General features: G+C 36.6%; 1 protein-coding gene across 3 annotated transcripts in view; it reads right to left on the bottom strand.

Moving 5' to 3' along the window:
• The window catches only part of Cntn6 (contactin 6), a 375,071-nt gene that overhangs the window by 208,829 nt on the left and 141,383 nt on the right, over positions 1 to 24,859 (bottom strand). For all 3 annotated transcript variants that reach the window (XM_005364955.3, XM_013353087.2, XM_026788275.1), the window contains exons 3-4: positions 19,314 to 19,440; positions 11,423 to 11,598 (exon numbers count right to left, since the gene is read on the bottom strand). In XM_005364955.3, coding sequence (XP_005365012.1) covers positions 11,423 to 11,598; positions 19,314 to 19,440 — 303 coding nt within the window. The remainder of the gene's footprint in view (positions 1 to 11,422; positions 11,599 to 19,313; positions 19,441 to 24,859) is intronic.

Genomic DNA, 24,859 nt, shown 5'->3' with positions numbered 1-24,859 from the left:
AGAGAGAGAGAGAGAGAGAGAGAGAGAGAGAGAGAGAGAGAGAGAGAGAGAGAAACCAAGCTGACCATTGACATGGGTCTCTTTCTGATCCTGATTGTGGATGTCATGTAATCAGCAGCTTCAGACTTCTGCTGCCACCACACCGTTCCCAACGATGATATACTACATCCCCAAACTATGAGCCCAAAGTAACCTCTTATTTCTTCAACTTGCTTTTGTTGAACATTTGGTCACAGCAGTGATACGGTGAGAAAAGAAACTAATGCAGGAGGTAGATAAATTGTTGATACTAAGTTATAGATAATTGCTCTAAAAAAAACTCAACCTACAAACATAACTGTTTAAAGGATCATTATTTTATTTTTTCATTTTTTGAGACAGTGTGTCTCTGTAACTTTGGAGCCTGTCCTGGAACTACCTCTTATTGACCAGACTTGTCTCAAACTTACAAAGATCCGCCTGCCACTGCTTCCATAGTGTTGGAATTGAAGGCATGTGCACCACCACCTGGCTAAAGAATCAAAACCTGACATAGATTATACAATTTTAACATATAAAAGTTGAAAAAGCAGGGAATTTGGCTTAATGGGTAACACACTTACCACATAAATATGAGGACCTCATTTGAATGATCAGAGCCCACATAGAGTCAATCATAATAGCCAGCATGTCTAACCCCAGTCCTCCTCTTAAATTGAGACAGGACACTCCTTAGAAACTTGCTGGCATCAAACAACATAAAGGCTCAATCAAGTTAAGACAGATGGGAGATGAGAATTGGTACCCGTCTTTTATATGTTCTCTGGCCTTCACATATAGGAACACACATATACTATGAACACATCGTAACCATTTATACACACATTGTATATGCACAGAAAGGGAATTTTTAAAAATTCTTACGTATAAATGATCAACTGACATATAAATGAGGCTCATCTTTCAAAAAGGAAGAAGATTTTGAAGGAGAAAAGTACTGAGAAGGTTGTCGAAGATGTTGGAAATATTCTCTATCTATACTTCTTTTAGTCGAGTGACATTGAGTGTGATTTATTTTTTTAATATTTTCTGTAAACATCATGCTTTGTAAGAAAGGATCATGTAAATTAATCATTTAAAACAATAAACATTTCCATGGGAGTCTTTTAAGTCTATTATCATTAGTTGTTTTTTTAAACAGCAGATCCTAATTTAGATAATACTGGATATATATTCAAAACAAATGCTACCAAAAAATTCATCCTATCCTTTAAAGCAAGTGAGAACTTCATTACAATGTAGCATTTCATCATTCCCCAGAGATACATTCTCATGAGCTATGAACATAACTAGCCCAAAGCCATTTGTCCAGTGAGTCATCAGCAAGTCTTTTCTCTTCCCTATTTCTTCTGCAGCTTAACAAATAAGAAACTCTCAGTTTTGACGGGATGAATCTCTTACTTTATAATATCTTCCTCTCCCACCATGATTCTTAGCTCATGCAGCTTAAACGTGCAATTTTATTAAAATGGAGCATAAAGATTAGGCCCTGCTGAACATAAGTAGAGAAAGGCATTGGGAGAGGTTGAATTTCAAAAAAAATAAGTATCAGTTTTGATAAGACACATAAATAGATTTCCAGCAGTGATGATGTGGGGGAAAATGAGGGTAACACATTGGATAATCTACATTCCTGTTGATTTTTAAGATAAATACGATAGGAATGAGCTGTAATTTAACCGTGCATCTCTCACAGCCCATTTGTTTAAGATGTGGATTATTTTTAAAGACAAAGTTTTCTCCTTAACATACCAATTGGCAGCAATGTTATTATAGCATTAACATAAATTTAGAACACTAAATCCGTTGTAATATGATAGCACTGCTTCAACTTTATAATGAAAAGCATTGCTAATTTGTCAACTTTCTTTCACTTATGAAACTAGAGAGAAACATTTCTCCTTGTACGTGTTCATGTCATTCTCTTCTGCAAAAGCGATGTTAAAAGGCATTTGGCATTTTCATTGATAATTGGGTATGCATTAGCCACTTAATGCACACTTTACAATTACCAGAGTCTTTGCGATTTCCAAATGCATTTTTGAGTGTTATTTTTAAAAAGTTCTTTTCCTGGGACTTAATTTTATTTTCCAGATATAAACGCACTTTATCACCATGAGTATCGTGTGTAGTTTGGGCTGCACTTCAATGACATTTAGAATTGATCAGGTCCCAAATGCTTTTTTTTATTTTTGTTTATCAATATGAGAGTCCTCCAGTTTAAGAAATAATGAGACACATAACTTGCAAGTTTACAAGTGCCTTGAAATCCTTTTGGAGTCAATGATCTTTAGATTAAGATTCTACATACTGTTGTATAACTGTTTATTTTTCAAATGTGTGTATGTGTGTGTGCATGTGAATGTATCAGGTGTATATGGTTTCTTGCGGATGTCAGGATGATTCCAGTGGCGATTCCTCAAGTGCTCTAAGTTTTTATTTGAGACTAAGCCATTGCCATGAATTCACTTAGTAGGCTTGGCTGGCTACACAGCAAACCCCAGGGATTTATCTGTGTCTCTGATTCTTTAATGTTGACACGTGTCATCACATCCTGGTTTTTTTGTTTTGTTTTGTTTTGTGTGTTTTTTTTTTTTTGGAGTTTGAACTCTGATTCCCATGCCTAAGAGGGAACAATTTCCCTATTAAGCTACTTTCCTAGGCCAGTGTTTCTTTGATTCATGAGGATTCTACTTTCTAAATAAATACACACTATAAAAAATATCTCACAATGTACACATGAGAAATTCAGAGCCTGTAAACGCTGAGTGACCTTGGGCAGGGAGCATAGTTGTATCACCTTGAAATTCTCTATCTGTAAAATATGGTTTAGAATAGTTTACAGGTTCAGAATAATGATGAATGGCTTGGTGGGTATAAAACCTTTTGCATTCCTCTGGAAAAATGATGATGGCTGTAAATGTCTACATGTTTATGGTGATTTAAAATGAACTGTTATTACATGTTAAGCCTGAAGCATTCAAAGTTGGTTCTGGGATATGATGCAGGATTCTGTAATCTCACCACATAAGTTAAATGAACTAAGGCTTGGAACACCCCTAAACATGTATAACTTTGGTATTAATAATTTTAATATCTAAAGCTAACATAGTCAAGGAAAATGTATGGTGCATTTCAAATTGCCTTTATGAGCAGCAGCTTCAAAATTCTGGTCATGAATCAAATACTTGGTGTTAGAATGAATAATGAAAAGCAAATTCTGGCCTGTTAACAGTGCGGAGCGAGGCTATGGGTAGCCTTGCTATTTTCATCTAACAACAATCTATCCATTACCCTTGCCCTCTGGTCTGTGTGTATTTGATATCTAGTCCCCTATTCATCTTATATGAATTGGGCAATGCCACTACTCTCATTTTACACATGAGTTAACTCTGGGTACAATGTCATAGTGCAGACAGTCTTCAAAAACAGGTAGCTTGCTTTGGTACCTATGTCCACTGTATTGTCATCTGACTTTCCCAAGTTTTCTCAGAGGCTCACAGTCTCATTCAACTGTCCCATTGCATAAAGGAGAACAAAGTTCCTTTTCAGCCACAGCCAAGAAGAATTGTCATTTCTCAATCCAGTGTTTTGCTTCTTTCATCATGCTCAGTCTCTCCTTGCCTCTTCCATGAGGTTCTGGTCACACACTTTTCCTGTTGAATCGCAATGTCCTACTTTACCTAGTTTCTGTGTTGAGATCAGAAACATCCATCTCATGCTCAAATCAAATCACTTCACATTTGGTTGACATTCTTAGCTCTTTCTCCAACCTTAGCTACTGCCTAGTAAGGGTATTGCTCAGTAACTTGAAGTCCACCTCTTATTTCACCTTATAAGATTTCTTGAAGCAGTGCCGAGTACAGCAGGGGAGGGATCCTATATCCCACTCTCTCTGAATATTGATTTATTTTTTCTGTGCTTATGGGCAAATGAGTTCTTTATTCCCTTTTGAAATGAGGATTTTGAGCCTATCAGAGGCTTTACCATAAAAAAGAAGAGAGTCATTTTGCATAAATCTCAATAGTATGTACTACGCATGGGTAATTTTTTTCTCTTTTTGTATTATTTTGTTTAGAATTTTACTTAATTACTTGTATTTTTTTGCTCTGTAAAAATAGGAGGTATCTGCCAGCATTAGTTCTACCATTTAGTCTCTAGAACCTAGTATTATGTTTAAGACATCTAAGAACAAGTATAAACAGGTGGTGGCCAGATTAATAAATGTAGAATCAATTTGAAGGCTTTCAAGTTGCCTTTCCTTCTGCACTGAGAGAAGAAATGTATTTGAAACATATCATCTATGATTAAGTATGAAATACAACAGAATCCAAAAGTTTTAGCATGATTTCATGCTAAGTGTCTATATATTTTATTGACAGATTTCTAAAAGCAGATACTAAAAACCTGCTAAACACAGTTTAGTAAATTTTTAGGTTTCTTTCCTAACACCTATCTCAGTTTCTCAGGACGGTATTTTAAATGGCAGACAGAGATCCCAATACCCCAGTGGAATACAGGAGTACAAAGCAATTCATTAGCATACACATGAAAGAAGGAAATTCACCTATAGCCTTTGCCAACAAAACCCTTGAGAAATAGGAAAATTTAAAGCAGCTACAAGTTGCTTCATGAGTCAATCTGGATTTATCACTCTGGAATGCTGGGGTGAAAGATAAGAGGTGACAAGGGACAGAATTTCCTCTCAGAGTCAAATTTGGAGGGGGTTGGGTAGGGTGGGACTATATTAGAATATGCCTGAGTACTTGCCAGAACAGAGTCCTATGCTAAGAAAGGTTGTCACGGACTTTTGTGATCAATAATGTAAAACATGTCTAAAAGCAGCGGTGAATGATTTGTTAAGACTGAAGACATATTTGCCCTATTTTATAATAGGCACTTTTTAAAAACATAGGCCACATTATCAGGAAGTTTTCATGTTGAGATGTCATAAGGCAGAGAGTTATAGGACATATCTAAAATAAGTTTAGGTTGTACCTTCAGACTGCTACCACTAAGATAAAAGTTGTAAGCAAAAATCATCAGTTACCTAATATATACCTGCAGTTCCTCACATGAACACAGTGCGGTCAGAAGGGTGCTTATAAGTCTATTGAATCTGCAGGCCTAGTTGATGCTACAGCAAACTACCAAAGACAGTACACAAATGCAAACATCTTCCTTTTGATGTATAACTTGATTCTGACTTTGGTAAATATGTATAAGTGGGGATTCTGGATAAATTTTTGACATGTGAGAAAACCAGTTGTCCAACAATTTGATAGTGAATGACATCTGTCTTCCTTGGGGTTGCTTAAAGGTAGGATCTGGGGGTGGGGGAATTTAAATGAATAAGATCAACTGTACCTCATGTATGAAGCTATCAAAATAAATAAACAAATAAATAAAGTTGAGATAAAAGCAGCTAAAATCTCACATGGTTACAAGTTACCTACTTGGTAGCTTGACTTGGTTGTGCTGACAAAAATAACATTGGAAGGAATAACAGAGTTCTTAAAAATAATTCTGAAAAAGGGAAAGTTCATTAAATTTTTCAGAAGAGATGAATTAGTGGAAAGCTCACAGAAGAAGACAAAAATGGGGGAGCATTGATCAAGGACAGATAGGCCTGCTCTTCTCTGTGTCTCACCTCATCCTCTGGACAGAGCTGGAGTGTTAAATACACAGAAAAGGAAGCTGCATAGCTGGGACAGGATGCATCCTTCATGATACACAAGTAGTGCATGAGCTACTACACTATGATCCCCAAAGCATATTAGGCAGCTTATTGCCTTACAGATATTCATTTTTAAAATTATTTAGAAAATACACTGCTTTTTTTGAACCTGAAATGAAGAAAGAGGTTGCCCTTGACTTCTATAGAGAGTTCTTTCTGTAAAGGGGTCAGAATGAGGAGCATTAATTTTAGAAAGAAAGTTTTTCTTTTTCTAAATAAAAATAATTAAAATGTGTTTGTTAGCAACATACCTTGAGAAAAACCATAATCTTGTAGGTTTTAACCATATATTCTATAAAATAGAGACAAAAGAAATATCTGACTTTGCTGTTATATGCCAGTTCAACAGAGACTTTAAATATAAAGAGTGTGGATCTTTTACATAGGTAGGGAGAGCTTGTGGGAGTGGGATGGTTGAGATGGAGGAAGGGCGGATATGGAAGCAGGGAAGGAGATACCATAATTGAAGGAGCCATTTTGGTGTTGGCAAGAGGCTTGGCTCTGGAGGGGTTCCCAAGTGTCCACAGGAATGACCCCAGCTAGGACCCTGGGCAGTGAAGGAGAAGGTGCCTGTACTGGCCTTGTCCCATAGTCAAACTGATGACTATCTTGAATATTACCATTGAACCTTCGTCTAGCGAGGGATGGAGATAGAGACAGAGACTCACATTGGAGCACTGGACTGAGCTCCCAAGGTTCAGTTGAAGAGTGGAAGGAAGGAGAATATGAGCAAGGAAGTTAGGACCATGAGGGGTTGGTCCACCCAATGAGACCGTGTGCCTGAGCTAATGGAAACTCACCAATTCCAGCTGGACTGGGACTGAATGAGCATGGGATCAAACTGGACTTTCTGAATGTGGCTAACAATTGGGCAGACTGAGGGGCCAATGATAATGACATAGGGATTTGTCTCTACTGCATGTACTGGCTTTTGGGGATCTTATTCTATTTGGATGTATACCTTCCTAAGCCTGGATATAGGAAGAGGCTTGGACTTCCCACAGGACAGGGTACCTTACCCTCTCTTAGGACTGGAAGGGGGTGGGAGGAGGGTCTGTGGGGGAGCTGGAGCAAAGTAGAAGGAGGGAAGGAAGTGGAAAATTTGATTTGTATTATTTATAAAGTATTTAAAAGGAAAAAAATAAAAATAAATAAATAAAACTATAAAAAATAAAGAGTATGAAAAGCAAGGACTAGGTAATGACTGTTGTGGTAATTTGGTCCTCAAAACTTTGATGAGATTGAAGACTTGATAGTTACAAATATAATCCTCATGGATTTTAACTAAAGATATATCAGGTATAAGCCTAGATTCTGCAGGAAAGGATAGCTATTTTGAATAATATCTATAAAAATGCTTATTAATTATAGTCTGAATATCCAAGATGTATTTCTTAATTGATAAATATTCCAATTTATATAATTTTTGTTATTGTTAGGATTAGCAACTTCCTTTTTATTTTAGACAAAAGGGGGGAAATGTTGTGGGAATTCAGTCTGAAAACCACTTGTATTGTGGTTGCTTTTACTAGTGGATGTGGTTTTCTATGGAGATATGTGACTCAATTAAACCTCAGGGGAAGTGTCACATGGAAGGTTAGTGGCCTTCCCTGGACCTCCTTGATCTCCCTTTGGAATGAGAGGATCAGCAGCTGAAGCAGCAGCAGCATTGCAGCTTTGTTTTATGTGTCCTTTATATTTTGTACCTGTTTAAAAAAAAACTGACTTAATCACATAGATCCCTCCCTCTTTAAATAAAACCCTATCACACAAAGACACCACATGCTCTGCTTAAGATTCAGAGAAATCAAGCTAGAATTGAACTAGAAGGTCACTCCCTGCTGGCTACCCTTCTAGTGCCTGATGCTGCTATCCAGTCTGCTGGGAGAAAATTTTCACTAACTGTCATACCCAGCTGTGGGTCCTATGTGCAATGCTACTGATTGCCCAGGCTACCAGTGCTCACTGATTAAATAATGGTGGGCCTGTTCTGGGGATTATCAGTTACTATCTAATTGGATTGGAAACTTCAGTCACAGGGAAGAATTTATAGTTGGTACTGTAAACTCAGCAGAAAGCCAGTGTGGCTGAGGAGGTCATAGGCCCTGGTGGGAAAACTCTTGTTCATTTTGTTTGTTTGTTTTTTGTTTTGTTTGTTTTGTTTTTGTTGTTAAATGAATATGATACATCTAACAATGTTCCTTTTAATTAACTATCTTCATAGCCCTAGATACATGCTTCTGTCAGATTAGTTTAGATGAACTTGTCATGTTGGGCAGTGGTAAATATAAAGATTAATTGTTTTTTTTTGTTTGTTTGTTTTTTGAGACAGGGTTTCTCTGTGGCTTTGGAGCCTGTCCTGGAACTAGCTCTGTAGACCAGGCTGGTCTCAAACTGACAGAGATCCACCTGCCTCTGCCTCCCGAGTGCTGGGATTAAAGGCGTGTGGCATCATCTCCAGGCATAAAGATTAATTGGTAAAAATGTTGAGAATTAAGTGATTGCTGAATTCTCAGTCATACATGAGAGACCTTGTATCACATCCCTTCAAGGCTCAGGAGACATGAGAGAAAAAGGGGTCAAATAGAATGTAAGTCCAGAGGAAAGGTGGACAATTGTGCAATACTGTCTTCTGGCTGTTGAACTCTGAACTCTTATCTGCTATGATTTATTATGCAAGACATGGACAATATTGTGTACCTCACAGAACCACAGTTTCCTGAAGATTTATAGGCAATTGGTGGTTGAAAAACAATGGGGATATTTGTTTCACTTGCATAGCTACTGGTAAGTTGCCCATACTTTATAAATAAGCCATCATTTAAGCTTATGCAAACTTAAATGAAACTCATTATGCTATAAACAAAGGTATTAGAACATATGGGGGATGAGTTGGAACTGAAAAGGAAATAACAGTAGTATGGGAGGATAAAATAGAGAAATAAAGAACTAAATATGATCATTTATAGATAAATGATTCATGGGTGTGCATGAATCTCAAATTTAAAACCACTTTTCTCTTTAATCAATGTATGCAAATAAAAATACTAAATGAATTTGAAATATAAGAAGAAACTTTAGATACAAATAAGAAGAGTTTTCTATGTGAAATAATAATTTAAAATATAAGATTATATATGTGTATATGTATATGATATATATATTTGTGTATATGTATGTATATATGTATATAATGTTTGAACGTGTTAGAGAATCAATGAAATTGGGAATTAGAGATATCATTTCTTAATTGTTTATGTGAATAAAAACCCTCACACTCATATTCCAGGTAAACCATGTTATTTTCATGTATGTTGAATGATGGTGAGTGTTTCAATCTGTAAATTTCTCACCAGAAGGTTATTGTGAAAACAGACCTAATTGTGTTCTGTTGGATACAAGTTGAGTTTGGGAATGACTTTATCTGAGATTCCAACATTTGACCAGTGTTGTTATTCAGCCAATAACCTTTCCAGTCAAACAGCCATTGTTAATTTAAGAAGATGATAAAGCATACAAGAATGAAGAAACTGGTCATGAAGTTCAGAAACGTTTCATTGGGTCAGAAACTATTCTTTCTGTGTTATATTCTTGAAGCCCTTCAACTGTATGCAACAGGAATCCTTTCAGACACTGCATCAGTATAAGTATTATGCAGAATGCAAAATACTTGGGCTTTTTCTATCTCCTCAAAATGTCAGTCTTAATGCCTACAATCTTTTAGTCTGCAAAACAAAGTTCAGTTACTGAATATGGGAAGACCAACTTTTTGCATGGATAGTAGTGAAAGTTTGTGTTGTTTCATACGTGGTTCCCGTGTGTGTACATTTTGTGATGCCTGGAGGTTGGCTTCAGGCTTCTTCCTCATTTTCTTCCCAAATGATTTTTTGACTCATGATCTCTTACAGAATACGGAGCTGACCAAATAGACTAGATGAGCGGGCTAGCAAGCCTCAAAGATCCTCTTGTTCTACCTCCTTAGACTGTAATTACAGGGCTATTTCAAGACACTCAGCTTTTTTTTTTTCTATGGGTGCTCAGGTTTTGACTCAGATCCTCAGGTTTACACAACAAGTACAGTAGCCATTAACCATTAGGCCAGCAATGGAAAAAGAATAATGGAGATATAGCCAAAGAACTGACTTATCTCACTTATGCAAGTAAATAATCTAACTTCTTTTTAGTTTAACGTTTTTTTTTCCCATTTTGGCAAAGATAAGAATATATTTATTTAGGAAAAGTTTGAAATAGATGTGTTTCTTTAAGCCAAAATATAACTTAAAATCATAGAGATGATTTTAAACTACTTTTTAGGGTGCAAGCAATTAAGAAGAAATGTGTGGCTATATGAACTACAGTGTTGTCCTTACAGGTGTAAACACTCAAGATTTATTTAATTTGTTTATATGTTTGTCTCTTTTTGAGACACTCTTAGCACTCAGGTAAGGCATTGCAAGCCTCCACCACTATGACAGGGCCTGATATTTGATAAATAATGCAACAGAAACTTGGGAAATTCCAAACAAATATTCTGGCTGTATAAAATTTTCTTTGGAATTTGTCAGTGTATGGTCTGATTGCAATGTTCTGGGATGTCCACCTTCCAAACAAACCAGTCTCTAACAGCTGCATATTTCTGTAGGGGATGTGTATAGTATATAGTATATTTTCAAGTGATTCTCTAAGATGAATTCAGAAATCAACTGTAATGATTATTGGGTATTATATGTACATAATGTATAAGCAGGCTCTGTGCCAAGCATTGCACCTCCAAGCACCTTGTGTAGATCATGTGATCTCTGGTGCAGAACACGCTTGATAACATATCTGCAGGGTAGGATAAGATGCAAACACAATCTTTAAATTTGTTTTTCGAAAGTTATAGACATCATAGACATTTCCCTGAGCCACGAAACAGCAACAACTAACATTCAGTTCCCTACTTATTTAGAGTGCAGAGAGTCATACCAGGGAGAAATGCAAGCCTTCTACTTTGTCCACATTGTGAGATATAATTACTCTCAAAAAAAGCTTTCACTGAATCCAATATGAAGCATTTTAGTCCCTGGAAACACTATATATACAGGATATAAGAAGCAGTGTCTATTGTTCATCTGCTAATGTCCCCAAATGTCACAAAGGTAATTACTTGGATGACATTTATGTGATGCAGCTGGACATTGTTACAATTAATACAAAGCCTGCCTGTGGCAACCACTTTATTTCCACCTACATATCACTGTGGGTGTATGATCGCTGTTCCTAGAGAAATGCCCGTCTGCCCCACATGACACTACTGCCGTGGGGTTGCTTTCTGTACTGTTCACACTAACACTTTATTAAAAGAAAGGGCAGCAATATTATATGTGTGATCTTAATATTGGCAGGTGGTACTTCTAAGAGTACTTCACAACATATAATTAACAAAAAATATTTTTTACCTAAAAACAATAATAGATTTTCATTATCCTTAGGAACCTAGATTTATAAATTACACAACCAAAACTTTTTGTGCATATAAAATTCCATTTGATTTCAAAGAGCAGGTTACTGAAAAAAAAATCTATCTTTTTGGCCCAATATAGCTACATCATTAGACTATTTTCTAGGATATATATTGAGTATGGAATTTTCCCACAAACTTACATGCAAACTGTAGTTTTGCTTTCCTACTCAGAATGGTGCCCACAGGATTGGTGGCCAGACACTGGTATGTGCCAATATCTTGATCTGTGCGGGGGCTGCTGATGGCCAAACTGCCTCCATCTAATCTATAGTGATAAGTCATGCTGAAGTCAATATCTGTGCCATTTTGTTTCCACCTTCAAAGATAAAAAAGAAATAAAATTACATATATAATATAAAGAACAAAATGCTATTTATCATAAAATCATACAACTTTAATTCCTATAAGCATAAAATAAGCAAACAAAAACAAAACAAAATACATGATTACCTATTGGGAGACCTCTGTAATTTCACATGTTCTGTGTTTTGTGTTTAGTGCTGGGGTTTGAACTAGGACTGACCTCACATATTCTTCCTGTGTGCTGTACCACTGGGCTTCATCTACAGACTCATTTTAACTTTTTTTTTTTTTAAATCTTCAGACATGTTCTCACCAAGTTGCCCCAGCGAACCCAAACACACTCTAAAGCCTTGACTAGCTTGGATGGAGCTTACAATTCTCTTGTATTACTGTAGCTCAAGCTAAGATTATAGGGTTATGCTACCAAGCCTGACAAATACAACTGTTCTGGGGCCATTGATGCAAACTGATAGGTTGTTTAAAAGTCCTTAACCTTTTATAAGTTACAATAACTCACACACAAGAAATCAGAAAGGTATTAGGGCTCTTAAAATGAGAAATAAAAAATTATACATCAGTTAATAATTCTGACATCCATTTCTTTAGAGATTTTTCGAATAATGTATACCATACCCGAATCCTCACAATTGACACTGCAAAACTGAATGTCAGAAATGACTTAGAAACAGAAACCCAAGAAGGCTACATTACATCCAGCACAAAGAACGCCAGCAAAGATCTGACAATGCCCATTCAAGGCTGATAACAAAACAATAATAACCCGACAGCTTCAAAATGTGATTGTCTTTGTGAGTCTGCCACTTGGAAAATTAATCACATTGAAAATATTTCAATGGCACTTAGGAAAGCCAACCTAAAATTATATGCCAGCACAACAAATACAGCTTGAGAATATTTTTTTTTGATTTTAAGAAGCCAAAATCTCTCAAGTTAGCTAATAGTCAACAGTCCTTTGGTGCATGAATTATCTACTTATAAAAGGGCATTAGCACTATTTGGAAGGAAGCCTAAATAGCTTTAGAGGACTTCATTTGGTCTTTTCAAGACAGTAAATATAGACTCACTACCTCTTACTAGATTTACTTCTTGAATTGGAAACATCCCAACATCATGTTTTAAATTATAAACATTGCACATCAATGAAGTATATCTCAAAGTTATAATTTGTATGTAGTCATTTAAAGCATTTATGGAAATAGGCATTTAAAAGTAATGAATCGTAACTCATACTTGTAGAGGTAGAAAAATACAGAGATTAAAAAAAGCAAAATTTCTCTTTATTCACTGTCAGGATCATGCTAGAGGGCCTATAACTCTGTATTATCACATACACAGTCATTCAACATAGCACTTTTATGAAACTGGGGTTTTCGGGAGCAACTCCCTAATCACAGACAGAACCGTATATTTAATGCTAGGTTTAATTAGGAGTTTCCAGGATAAAAATGACAGCAAGTAAGAGCTGAAGTTTGTAGTTAGTGAAAACTCAGCGGGACTGGCCATGTTTTCACTGATGACTATGTGTCTCTAGGAAAAAGTAAGTAACTTTCTTAGGGTCCCTGGGAAGTGACCTCTGACATGAAAACTCTATGCTTAGTTGAAAACTAGGAGGGCAAGGGAAGATGTGAAAGCCCTTCAGCTTCTGCTATTGACTCTAGATTTTAGGGTAGTGGTTCTCAACCTTCCAGATACTACAACGATTCAATACAGTTCCTCATGTTGTGGTGACCCCAAACCAAAAAATTGTATTTGTTGCTACTTAAGTTATCTACTTTTCTACTATTACAAATCTTAATGTAAATACCTGTGTTTTCTGATGGTTGACCCCCCCTACACACCCATGAAAAGTCCTTAGACTTCCAAAAATATGTCATGACTCACAGGATGAGAACGTCTGCTTTAGGGTATTTGTCCTGAGCCTGCCACTAATGGCCTGTTCCTATATGATGTACCCAGTTCTCAAATCATATTTTAGGGTATATGCCTCCCTAGTTATGATTTTTTCTATTAATAGTGAAATTATATTTAAAATGTTTTGTTAGGATGGGTAAATGTGAGAAAGGAATGGCATTCTCCAAAGTTATTTTGAATACCATTAATTTGGGGGATGGCTTTGTGACAGTTCACTGGAGAAAAATCTGACTAATGCTTACTAAAATAGAAAAGAAATACAAAACTGGGTACTCCTCCATACGATTAAAGATATAAAGTGATGACTCAAATATTAATTATTCAGAGGACTTGAACCGATCCCATCAACTTTATAATGATTTGGCCCCCTCCTGCGTATGTCAACTTCTTTTTAATAAAATGAAGATGAACAACAGCCATCAAGAGTCCATCTATACAGCTTGGTTTTCCCAGCACTTTTCCAGTAATAATGTGTACATACTGCTTCTTGCCTGTGCTCTTAGGACACAAAACATAGAAAACTTTTCTTCCAGCCGGGCTGTCTCAAGATACCAATATCCCTCTTGATCTCAATGCAAACCTGTCTTTTTTCATTCACTTACAGGGCATGGTCTCCGACCTCAGTGTTCTCTATCATGTTCAAAGAGAAGGGTATACCATACTTAGTTTGCCAGCTCTCTTTAATTTTGGAATCAATCACCGGAATAACTGCTGTCATCATTACATGCTCCTAATTAAGCGCAGTAATTGTTTTTCAACACAAATTCAAAGTTGTTGGCTTAGCTGCAGCAAATGAATTTTTCACAGTGGTCCTGTAATCATTCTAATCACTGTGGTACAATGATTATTAAACTGTGCATATAGATCAGAAGTTCAGCTCTGGGTGTGGGCTTTGTCCTAATTAATATGCTTAAATAAATGGAGAAATAGTTTTACTTCATTAACGTGACTGTCAGACATACTTTCCTGAGAGCATTATATAGCCAAGCAACTTTTCCTATGACACAAGCTAGAAAATGTGTGTCGAGTGAATATTTTATGCACGAGAATTAACACATTATTTCTAGGAGATGTGATGAATTTGAACTGGAATATGATCCTTTTACTAAGGAATATCTTTCACAACTAAGTAGTTGAGACCTGACTGGATAATATGACTAAGAACTCTATTTGCTTTCCTTTGGAAATGTGTGGAAATGCAGGCCTTTGTGTGTGATGTCTCACAAATCTGCTCCCGGTTTTCAGTGCTTCTTGCAGGCACCTAACTTTGAGCCCAGCCCCAGATCACTGGAGAAAAACACTAAAATCCACATTCTAGTTTGGCCTGCTGCTGCTATTAGAGACTAAACCTGTTGTCTCCATGTAAAGAGTCCCCTTGTCTGCTTAGTCACAGCTTCCCTGTGCATTCTTGTGTCCGTCCATTATAAAACTGTTACAGCATACACCAGATTTGACTGCAGGAAGTCTTTAGTAGGAAGTGGAGAAGTGTTTGCGGACAGAATGACATCTCCTGAGACTTTACTGACTGTCTTTTCCAGGAGAGGCTAACACTTAAGAGTGGGTTGGTTCTCTCCTGGCTATATGTGGTTAGAAGAAGATTTGTCAGATGGGAGCTGGAGAGATGGCTCAGCAGTTAAGAGCTCTTCCAGAGGTCTTGAGTTCAATTCCCAGCAACCACATGGTGGCTCACAACCATCTGTAATGAGGTCTGGTGCCCTCTTCAGGCCTGCACACAGAAAGAACATTGTATACATAATAAATAAATTTAAAAAAAAAAGTTATCACTGGCATTTCTACTTCTATTGTCTGTGAGAAAGCATATGATGTAGAGAAATAACATATATATATATTTTTTTCCAGATAGAGCATTTGGGATTAAGTTCTCAGCTATCTGACTTTCGTGCACATTCTAGTTATTAGTAATTCCCTCCTACCACTTACTTTGAGTAGCCCACTCTCTTTGACCTTTGCATAGCTCTGTTACTCAGCTTTATCATCTTATGTGTTCCTTGAGCTTTGAAACTATACAAGCAATCCTTCCTCGCTTCTGACTTTATCGTGCTCTTGTTTATAAAAGCATTTGTTTCACTGAGCATGACTTTACTCCAATTACTCTTTAACTATTTCCAAAGATCTGCTTTCAAGATTGCTAATTGCTCCCATGAGTTTCAGTTTACTCTGCTGAATTTACAGAACAACAGCAGAAAGAAGAATATACGCGGCTTTTTTATCCCCTCCACAGAATAACCAATATAACAATACATTTAGGGGAAAATAGAATAAATTTGCTACTATGATCCTAATTAGAACAGTAATCCAAAATCTTAAAGGAGCACATTAAAAATACTCTCCAGGAAAGGCCACTGTCACTCCAGGGAGAAGGGAGTATTTAATAAAAAGAGAGATGATCCTCCAAAGGCTGTCTGTAGGATCGAATTGCCACAGCAACGCATAATTCTTATTTTTAAGTGGAAAGCTCTCATATACTGTTTTTTATTTTGCCTAAATAACCCTGTATGGCCTTGGACTCTGTAATAATAAAGACCTTTTCTCCAGTGAACATTCTACCAAATAATCTAAATTTTATGTTATTATTAGTAAATTGTAAAAAGAAAAAAAAACAAATGTAAACAGAAATGGCAGTGCAGAAACTAGATTTTACAATACACTAGAATCCAATGGGTGAAATACCACTGCCCTTGGCTATATTATCAAGGAAACTGGGACTGTGTCTGGCGTTTAGGCATTAAAAATTTAATTCTTTTCTCATTTAAAGTCTCTTGACCATGAGTGCCTTATCCTGCAAACAGAGGGATATTGAGCACTTTATAAAAATTAGAAATAAGAAGTTAAATTGCTTGCTTCCAGCTTTGTAGTTTACAAATATCTGAGCAACATACACCATTCAGCACTGTTAGAATTCCTAGCCACATTACTTATTTATGTCTTCATTGATGCACTAACTTTCTGAGAAGCCATTGATAAAGGCACTGGGACTTGGTTCTACTGCATGTCCTGGCTTTTTGGGACCCTAGACTATTTGTCTATTTGGATGCAAAGCTTCCTAGGACTGGTTTGGAGGGGGGGTGGGGTTGGACTTTCCAGGGGGCAGGCTTCCCTGCCCTCTCTTAAGGAGGGAGGGGGAGAGAGGAGAGTGAGTCCGGGAGAGGAAGGGGAATGGGAGGAGGGGAGGAACTGTAAATTTTTTGAATGGAAAAATAAATTAAAAAAGGAAAAAATAAACTCTTTCTAAACAGTAGTTTATACTTCTATTTTATACTTCTATGACTATAGCCAAAACAAACATTTTAAATATACTTTACTGGCCTTGGTGAATTCCGGATAGAACATCCTCATTGTCTCAGTGTGTGGGTGTACCCCTCGTGGTCCTGAGTTCCTTGCTCGTGCTCCCTTTCCTTCTGCTCCTGATTTGGACCTTGAGATTTCTGTCCGGTGCTCCAATGTGGGTCTCTGTCTCTGTCTCCTTTCATCGCCTAATGAAGGTTAATATTCAGGAGGATACCTATATGTTTGTCTTTGGATTCACCTTCTTATTTAGCTTCTCTAGGATTGCGAATTATAAGCTCAATGTCCTTTATTTATGGCTAGAAACCAAATATTAGTGAGTACATCCCGTGTTCCTCTTGCCTAGGCAGTTTGGATGTTCACCTTACTAGACCTGAATGGAGGTGGGCGGTCCTTGGACTTCCCACATGTCAGGGAACCCTGATTGCTCTTCAAGCTGATGAGGGAGAGGGACTTGATCTGGGGAGGGGGAGGGAAATGGGAGGCGGTAGCGGGGAGGAGGCAGAAATCCTTAATAAATAAAAAATAAATAAATAAAATAAAAAAATAAATATACTTTACTTATTTAGGTTATATTTAACAAACTTAAAAACATATAGGCATTCAGATATCCCTCCCTTCCCAGAAAACTTTCCTATGGCTTTGATCAACTGAATTAACTTTTAAACTCCAAAACTATAATTTCAAATATGGTGTTGCTAGAAGAATGAATTAATCATATTTTATACAGTCCATTTTTAATTAGATTAAGTTAAGGTTAAATTAAGTTATGTCTCCTTTCTAAAAATGTATTCTTCTGTGTAAGAGTGGTTGCCTAATGTATGCCTGTGAACTATGTACTTGCAGTGCCAACAGAGGCCAGAGATGGTATTTGATCTCTTGAAACTGGAGTTACAGACTGTTGTCAATACCGTGTGGATGCTGTGAATCAAACCCTGGTCCTTTACCTGAGCAGCAAAGATGCTTCAATACTGAGTGATCTCACCAGCCTCAAGACGTCTATGTTTTTATTTTGTTTTTTTTTCTTTTAGCAGCAAAATAAATTTTAAAAAGTCCCAATTTGAGTAAAACCGTTAGTAAAGTGATTGGTCTTACTCAGTTGACTTGCATTGGGTTTAGAATTTAATAAGAAAAGGACTTAGCTTTTCAACTGTTTAGTCATGATTGTAAAATGAGGAATATAGTCTACAAAATGTAAGTTAAGTACAAGACAATGCACAGATGACTTTGGCTTTGTCCATTCAAATGTGTGACCCATTCCTCTAGTAATGATATATAGATGTGGACTGTATTTCAACACAATATGAAAAGGCAGAAAAGAAAGCCCAATTTTCTAAAATTTACTTAATTGTTGCTTTTTGTGTATGTCAGTTCAATTTATGTCTAAAAATTAAAACTTTCAGGAGGCTTTTAAAATCCAAATACCAAATGAGGAAATGCCATTCTGATGTTTATAAGTTTTCTCACTATATTCACAGTGCTCACCGTCCTTACCAACAAAAGAACATTTCATTTAAAAATACAACTTAATTACATATATTTATATATCTTTTAATTCTACTCACACTACAACTGAGTAAATAAGAAAAAATGTTCATCCTTCCTTTCACCCTGCCCTTTGCTTTGTTTCTTTGTAGTGATCTGAAGACTGAAGGATGTCTGAGGAGAAGATTATTATTTTTAAGTGTTTTTGTTAAAATTTTACTTTAAGCAAATATATTGTGTATTGCAAAGATCCCAGAGAACACTTTATATGTTCTTTACATAGACAAAAATAAACCAGAGCAATTATAAATAACATACAAATGAAGACTTTGAAAATAGTATTCTCTATGAGAGACAAACATTTTTTTTTCCTGTACTAGAAACCCCCTCTAGGCCTTGGAATGTACATCAGTGCTTCCAACATAGTTTTTCTACGATAAATAATTTTGGCACAATGGGAGTTGTAGGGAAGTTAAAGAGAAAAGTTGAAGGTTTTACTTTGATTGTTTGTTTATAGAGAACCATTTTCATAGCTCTTGTATTTGGAGAAAATGAGACAGTGTTCTTAAACTGAAGTAGATCTATACTGAATGCAAAATAAGTTAGAACTTTTTCAAGTTGTGAAAGTAAATCTTTCTTTATCCATTTCTGTCTTCCTGTTTTTTTTTTCTTCTTATATTTCTATGTGGTCTTCACTCTTTCTCAATTCTAATTATATATGGCCTTGCTTTCGATTCATGCTGAGAATAAATGTCAAATAAACAACAGTTACATAGTAGTGTTTACTTGGAAATGATGCCTAAAATGCAGCATGAGGGAATGTGTTAGGGTTTGGGGTGTGTGTATATGCTTCTATGACTTGTCTAGACAAAGCTGAATAGCAGTGGGAAAATATCTTGAAGTATACTCTGGAAAATATAGACTGTTTCTGAGAATCTTTACTATGTGTCTATTTTACTGCAACCCCAAAGAAGACAACAGTGGTACCAAGAAGAGGAGTTTTACCTGTAATGGGGTGAAGGGTAACCATTTGCAGTACAAGTCAGAATGATTTCAGATCTGGATAAATCCAAAGGAAAAATGACATCTTGTGGCTCCTGGATAAAAATAGGACGGCTGAAACGACCCTCACCTGGGGATAGAAAAGAAAATATCCACTGAGTTACTTCCCCTTGGATGAGAACACACGTGTATTAAATCTCATCTCTACAAACATTAGAAAATAGTATGTTATAATAAGCTTGATCGTAAAGAAAATTCTTCAAGAACGATAAAAATATTTTTTCTGTCCTGAGGACATAGCTCAGCAAGTAAATGTACCAGATGCATAAGTTTGATGATTTAAGTGTGAATCCCAGAACCCCTGTGAGAGTAAAACTAGACCAGCTTATTCAGTGTCGCACCAGAAACAATAGACTGCTTTGCAAGAAGGGAAGCAGGAACAAACTCCTGGAAGTTGCCCTAGGTCCTTTGTACACCAACACATGTAATCATCAGAAATTAATGTAGTAAATTATTTTTAGATGACTTTTTTCTGAGTTGTGTGAAATAACTTTGTGAACTAAACTGCTTTCATCTCAAATTTAATAGTTTACAATTCTATAAACAAAGAACATTCGACACCATACAATAAAAACAACAGTATTAATTAACATGACTTACTCATCTAATCCTTTATCTCATTTAACATCTTTTCAATGAAACCTTTTGTAATCAAAGTTGAGAATCCCAATTCGTTCAATTGCTGTTTTTTTTCTTTCATGTAATTACGCTTAGTCAGTCCAGCGCTACTCATTCTGACCCACTCCTCCCCTTATTCTTCCCTGCATCAGTTCATTAATTACACCTTGGTGGCTCCAACATCTGGCACTGGGATTCCTAGAGTCCGTGCTCTTACATTTAATGTGACTGGATGTTTTCCTTGTAAGGAGGAAAGGCAGAAGAAGAGCCAATGTACAGAGTAGAAGACTGCATTTGTTCTTATATCAAAATATACACTATGAACCATAAACTTGACATTAGGACTTATTTGTAGGATGCTCAGTCCATACAAGTAGTGCCAGACAATGAAAATCTTATGAATTAATGCACACTTCTCAGTTTGGAAAGACAGCAGAACAAGTGTTTAAAAATACACAACCCGGAATCCAAACAGCCTTAGCAGGTATGAGCAACACCCATGAATTTGTTAATTATGATTGTTTGGGAATTTAGTATTGTTCTTTTTATAAGTTATGTCATATCATGCTGGTTACAAGAAAATGGCAAGTCAATGAGCTTTGATAGTATTCATCTACAACAACATCATCACTGCTATCATTTTAATTCCTTTTAGATGAAGAAATTTAAATATAGTAAGACAGATTTTTTTTTTCAAATTTGTATCTGTTTTAAGAGAAGACAGTTTTTTTTTTTTTTGTCTTATTGACTTTTCTTTACAGAAGCTTCTCAGTTTCAGGAGGTCCCATTTATTTATTGTTGCTCTTAGTGTCTGCACTACTAGGATTATATTTAGGAAGTGATCTCTTATGCCCGTGCATTGAATGGTACTTCCCACTTTTTCTTCTATCAGGTTCAGTGTGGTCAGATGTATATTGAGGTCTTTAATCCATTTGTACTTGAGATTTGTGCATGGCGATAGATATGGATCTATTTTCATTCTTCTACATGTTGACATCCAGTTATGTCAGGACCATTTGTTGAAGACACTTTCTTTTTTTCCATTGTATGATTTTATCTTCTTTGTCAAAAATCAGGTATTCATAGGTGTGTGGATTAATATGTGGGTCTTCAATTCGATTCCATTCATCAACTTCTCTGTTTTCATTACCATAGCTCTGTAGTAGAGCTTGATGTCAGGGATGGTAATGCCTCTGGAAGTTTCTTTATTGTATAGGATTCTTTTGGCTATCCAGGGTTTTTAGTTTTTCCATATGAAGCTTATTATTGTTCTTTCAAGGCCTGTGAAGAATTGTGTTGAGATTTTGATGGGGATTGCATTGAATCTATAAATTGCTTTTGTAGGGTTGCTATTTTTTTTTTTTTTTTGATTTTTCGAGACAGGGTTTCTCTGTGGTTTTGGAGCCTGTCCTGGAACTAGCTCTTGTAGACCAGGCTGGTCTCGAACTCACAAAGATCCGCCTGCCTCTGCCTCCCAAGTGCTGGGATTAAAGGTGTGTGCCACCACCGCCCGGCTAGGGTTGCTATTTTTATTATGTTGATCCTTCCTATCCAAGAGAATGAGAGATCTTTCCATTTTCTGGTTTCTTCTTCAATTTTTTTCTTCAAAGACTTAAAGTTCTTGTCAAATAGGTCTTTCACTTCCTTGGATAGTGTTACTTCAAGATATTTTATTTTATTTGTGGCTATAGACGAGAGGGTGCCGGAATTGGCCTTGCCATGTAGTCAGAGAGATGATTATCTTAAATATCACTTTAGAGCATTCATCCAACAACAGATGGAAACAGAGGCAGAGACCCACATTGGAGTGCTGAATTGAGCTCTCAAGATTCAGTTGAAGAGTAGAAGGAATGAGAATATGAGCAAAGATGTCAAGACCATTAAGGGTTGATCCACTGAAACAGTTTACCTGAGCTAATCAAAGCTCTCCAACTCCAGCTGGACTTATAAGGAACAGCAGAGGACCAAACTAATCTCTCTTAATGTGACTTACAGTTGCATGGCTGGGGCAGACTGAGGGGCCACTGGTAGTGGCACTGGGATTTATCTCTACTGCATATACTGGCTTTTTGGGATCCTATTCTCTTTGGATGTATACCTTGTTCAGCCTAGATATAGTAGGGAGGGCCTTGGACTTTTCACAAAGCAAAGTGCCTTACCCTCTCTCAGGATTAGAGGGGGATGAGGTAGGAGGGTGTGTGGAGGGAATGGGAGGAGGGAAAGGAGTGGGAATTTGAATTGGTATTTAAAAAAAATTATAAAAAAGAGAAGCCATAAAATTAAATAAAATAACCATATTTCGTCCTCATGATCCACTTACCAACCCCACTTCCATTAAACAACTAAAACATTTACCCAAGTAAAATAATTTTTTCAATAGTAATTTTAAGTTTTAATTTCAGTATATTTGGCTTTGTTAAGTAGTATAGGCAACCAAAAGCTTCAGTTTTAGCTGTCAGCTATTAGACAGTGCTGGATAAATTATTCCATAATGTTAGTCCTAATGCCCCTCTGATCAATGCAATATAGGTATTGGACCTCAGGATTATAGCAAAGGCTATTTTAGAAAGAATGGACAGAATGTATTTTACTCCTAGAACCGTGATATCTGAAAGACATAATAGAATACAGGATCATCTCTAGTGGAGCGGCGAGTCTAACCAATAGACAGATGACCCTTCTCCATCAAGCATCAAACATATATCATAAAACAACAACAATAACTAAAGTTTACTGAAAATAACAACAAAACTAAGAAACCTTCCTATATAAGGCAGTCTGACTGTGGTCACAGAATTGAAAGATTTCAAATCCTTAATCTTGCCCCTGCTCATTCGATTTATTCATGAAATAACATCATGGAGAATTATTTTTACAATATTCAAATCTGTAGGTAACCAGATCTGATGCACATGGACTGGATATTACTGTATCAAACTTCTTTTTACTCAACATTATTGAATTGGTTGGCTAACAGATTAGGAAACTGATTCCAATTTTTTTTTTCAGACTCAGGCCTAAGCACACCCAGCCAGGTCTGCAGAGAACAGTAGGAAAATGTGACCTCTCCCAGTGATGTATACCTATGGTTTATCCAAGGCTAATCTTAGTACAAGTCATTTAAAACATGTTAGCAAAAAAAAATGAAACATGTTAGCAGTGTCAGTGATATGGAAAACAAAACAACAGGCTAAATTTCACCCAACTTCATGATCCATGATTTCCTATGACCAGAAACGGTGAGTTTTCACAATATATCCAAAGTCCAAACAGGAGTTGCAAGGAATAAATTATGCGAGTTCCAGATAAGATGACTAAGAAGATGAGGAATGTACTGCCTATCCAGTGATGGAAAGTCATTTTTACAAAAACTCCTCAAGCATGAGCAATACGGGAAGATGGGCTGTAAGAAATCAAATACACAGGAAAATGACAGCAATAAACACAGCATACCATAGGTACACATATCTCTAGAACAGCACATAACTTCAAGAAAGCAAAAAAAAAACCATTTTACATTCATAACACACACACATAGACACAAACACATGTATGTATATATGTATGTATCTATACACACATTTGAGCAGAAATGTTTTAAAAATAACACTGCAAAGATGAAAATATATGAGCAATAGATGCTGGTGAATTTGCCAGATATAAAAGTAAGGATACAATTTTTTTTTTATTTTTGAGAAAATAGTATTTTTTGAGAATTTATTTTCTAAAAAGGAAATAAATTTAAAAAATTTATGTTTTTCTTTATTCGACATTCCAACTACAGTTCTTCCTCCCACCCCTCTCCCACCAACCACTCCTCCCAATGGGTAAGGGCTCTTTTGGGATGTCAACAAAGTCTGGCATATTAATTTGTGACCAAAACAAAGTCTGGCATATTAATTTGTGACCAAACCAAGCCACTTCTCCCAGCATTAAAGCTGAGCATAGCATCCCATCATAGCGAATGGGCTCCAACAATCTAGCTTGTGCTTTAGGATAGATTCTGGTCCTACTGCCAGAGGCCCTCAGATAGATCAAGATTCATCATTGTCTTCTACATATGGAGGGCCAAGTTTGGTCCCATGGAGGTTCCACACTGTTGGTCTAGAGTTCACAAGTTTCCACGAGTTAGGTACAGCTGTCTGTTTCTGTCATGATTTTGATCTCCCTTGCTCATGTATTTCCTCCTCCATTTCTTCAATTGAAATCCTGCAGCTTGGCCTGGTGTTTGGTTGTGGATCTCTGCATTTGGTTCTATCAGTTGCTGCATGAAGGCTGAATGATGATAGTTGGGATAGTCACCAATCTGATTATAGGTATCAGCCAGTTCCAGGACCCTCTTCACTATTGTAGGAGTCTTAGCTGGGGTCATACTTGCAGATACTTGGGAATTTCCCTAGCACCAGATTTCTCTCTAACCCCATAGTGGCTCTCTCTATCAAGATCTCTCTTAAACTGTTTTCCTACTCTGTCCCTCTCCCTGCTTAACCATCCTATTCTCTCATGTTCTCATCCCCCATCCTTTCCCCTTTATGGTCCCCCCTTACCTCCTATTTACCAGGATATCTCATTCAATTCCCCATATCTGATAGAGGACTGACCTCCCCCACTAGGAATAAAAATACCAACTAATCCAATTTAAGATGGGGTATAGATCTAATCAGAAAATTCTCAACAAAAGAAACTCAAATGAACAAAAGACATTTATGGAATTGCTCAAAATCCTTAGCCATCAGAGAAATGCAAATCCAAACAACTCTGAGATACCTGTCAGGATAGCTCAGATAAAAAACACTGATAACAGCTTGTGCTGGAGAAGATGTGGAGTAAGGGAAACACTGCTCCATTGCTGGTGGGAGTGCAAACTTGTA

Source organism: Microtus ochrogaster, unplaced genomic scaffold (genome assembly GCF_000317375.1).
Source record: "Microtus ochrogaster isolate Prairie Vole_2 unplaced genomic scaffold, MicOch1.0 UNK1, whole genome shotgun sequence".
Classification (NCBI taxonomy): domain Eukaryota; kingdom Metazoa; phylum Chordata; class Mammalia; order Rodentia; family Cricetidae; genus Microtus; species Microtus ochrogaster.
The sequence above is the reverse complement of the archived record's forward strand: the minus strand, read 5'-3'. Positions and strand labels throughout refer to the sequence as shown.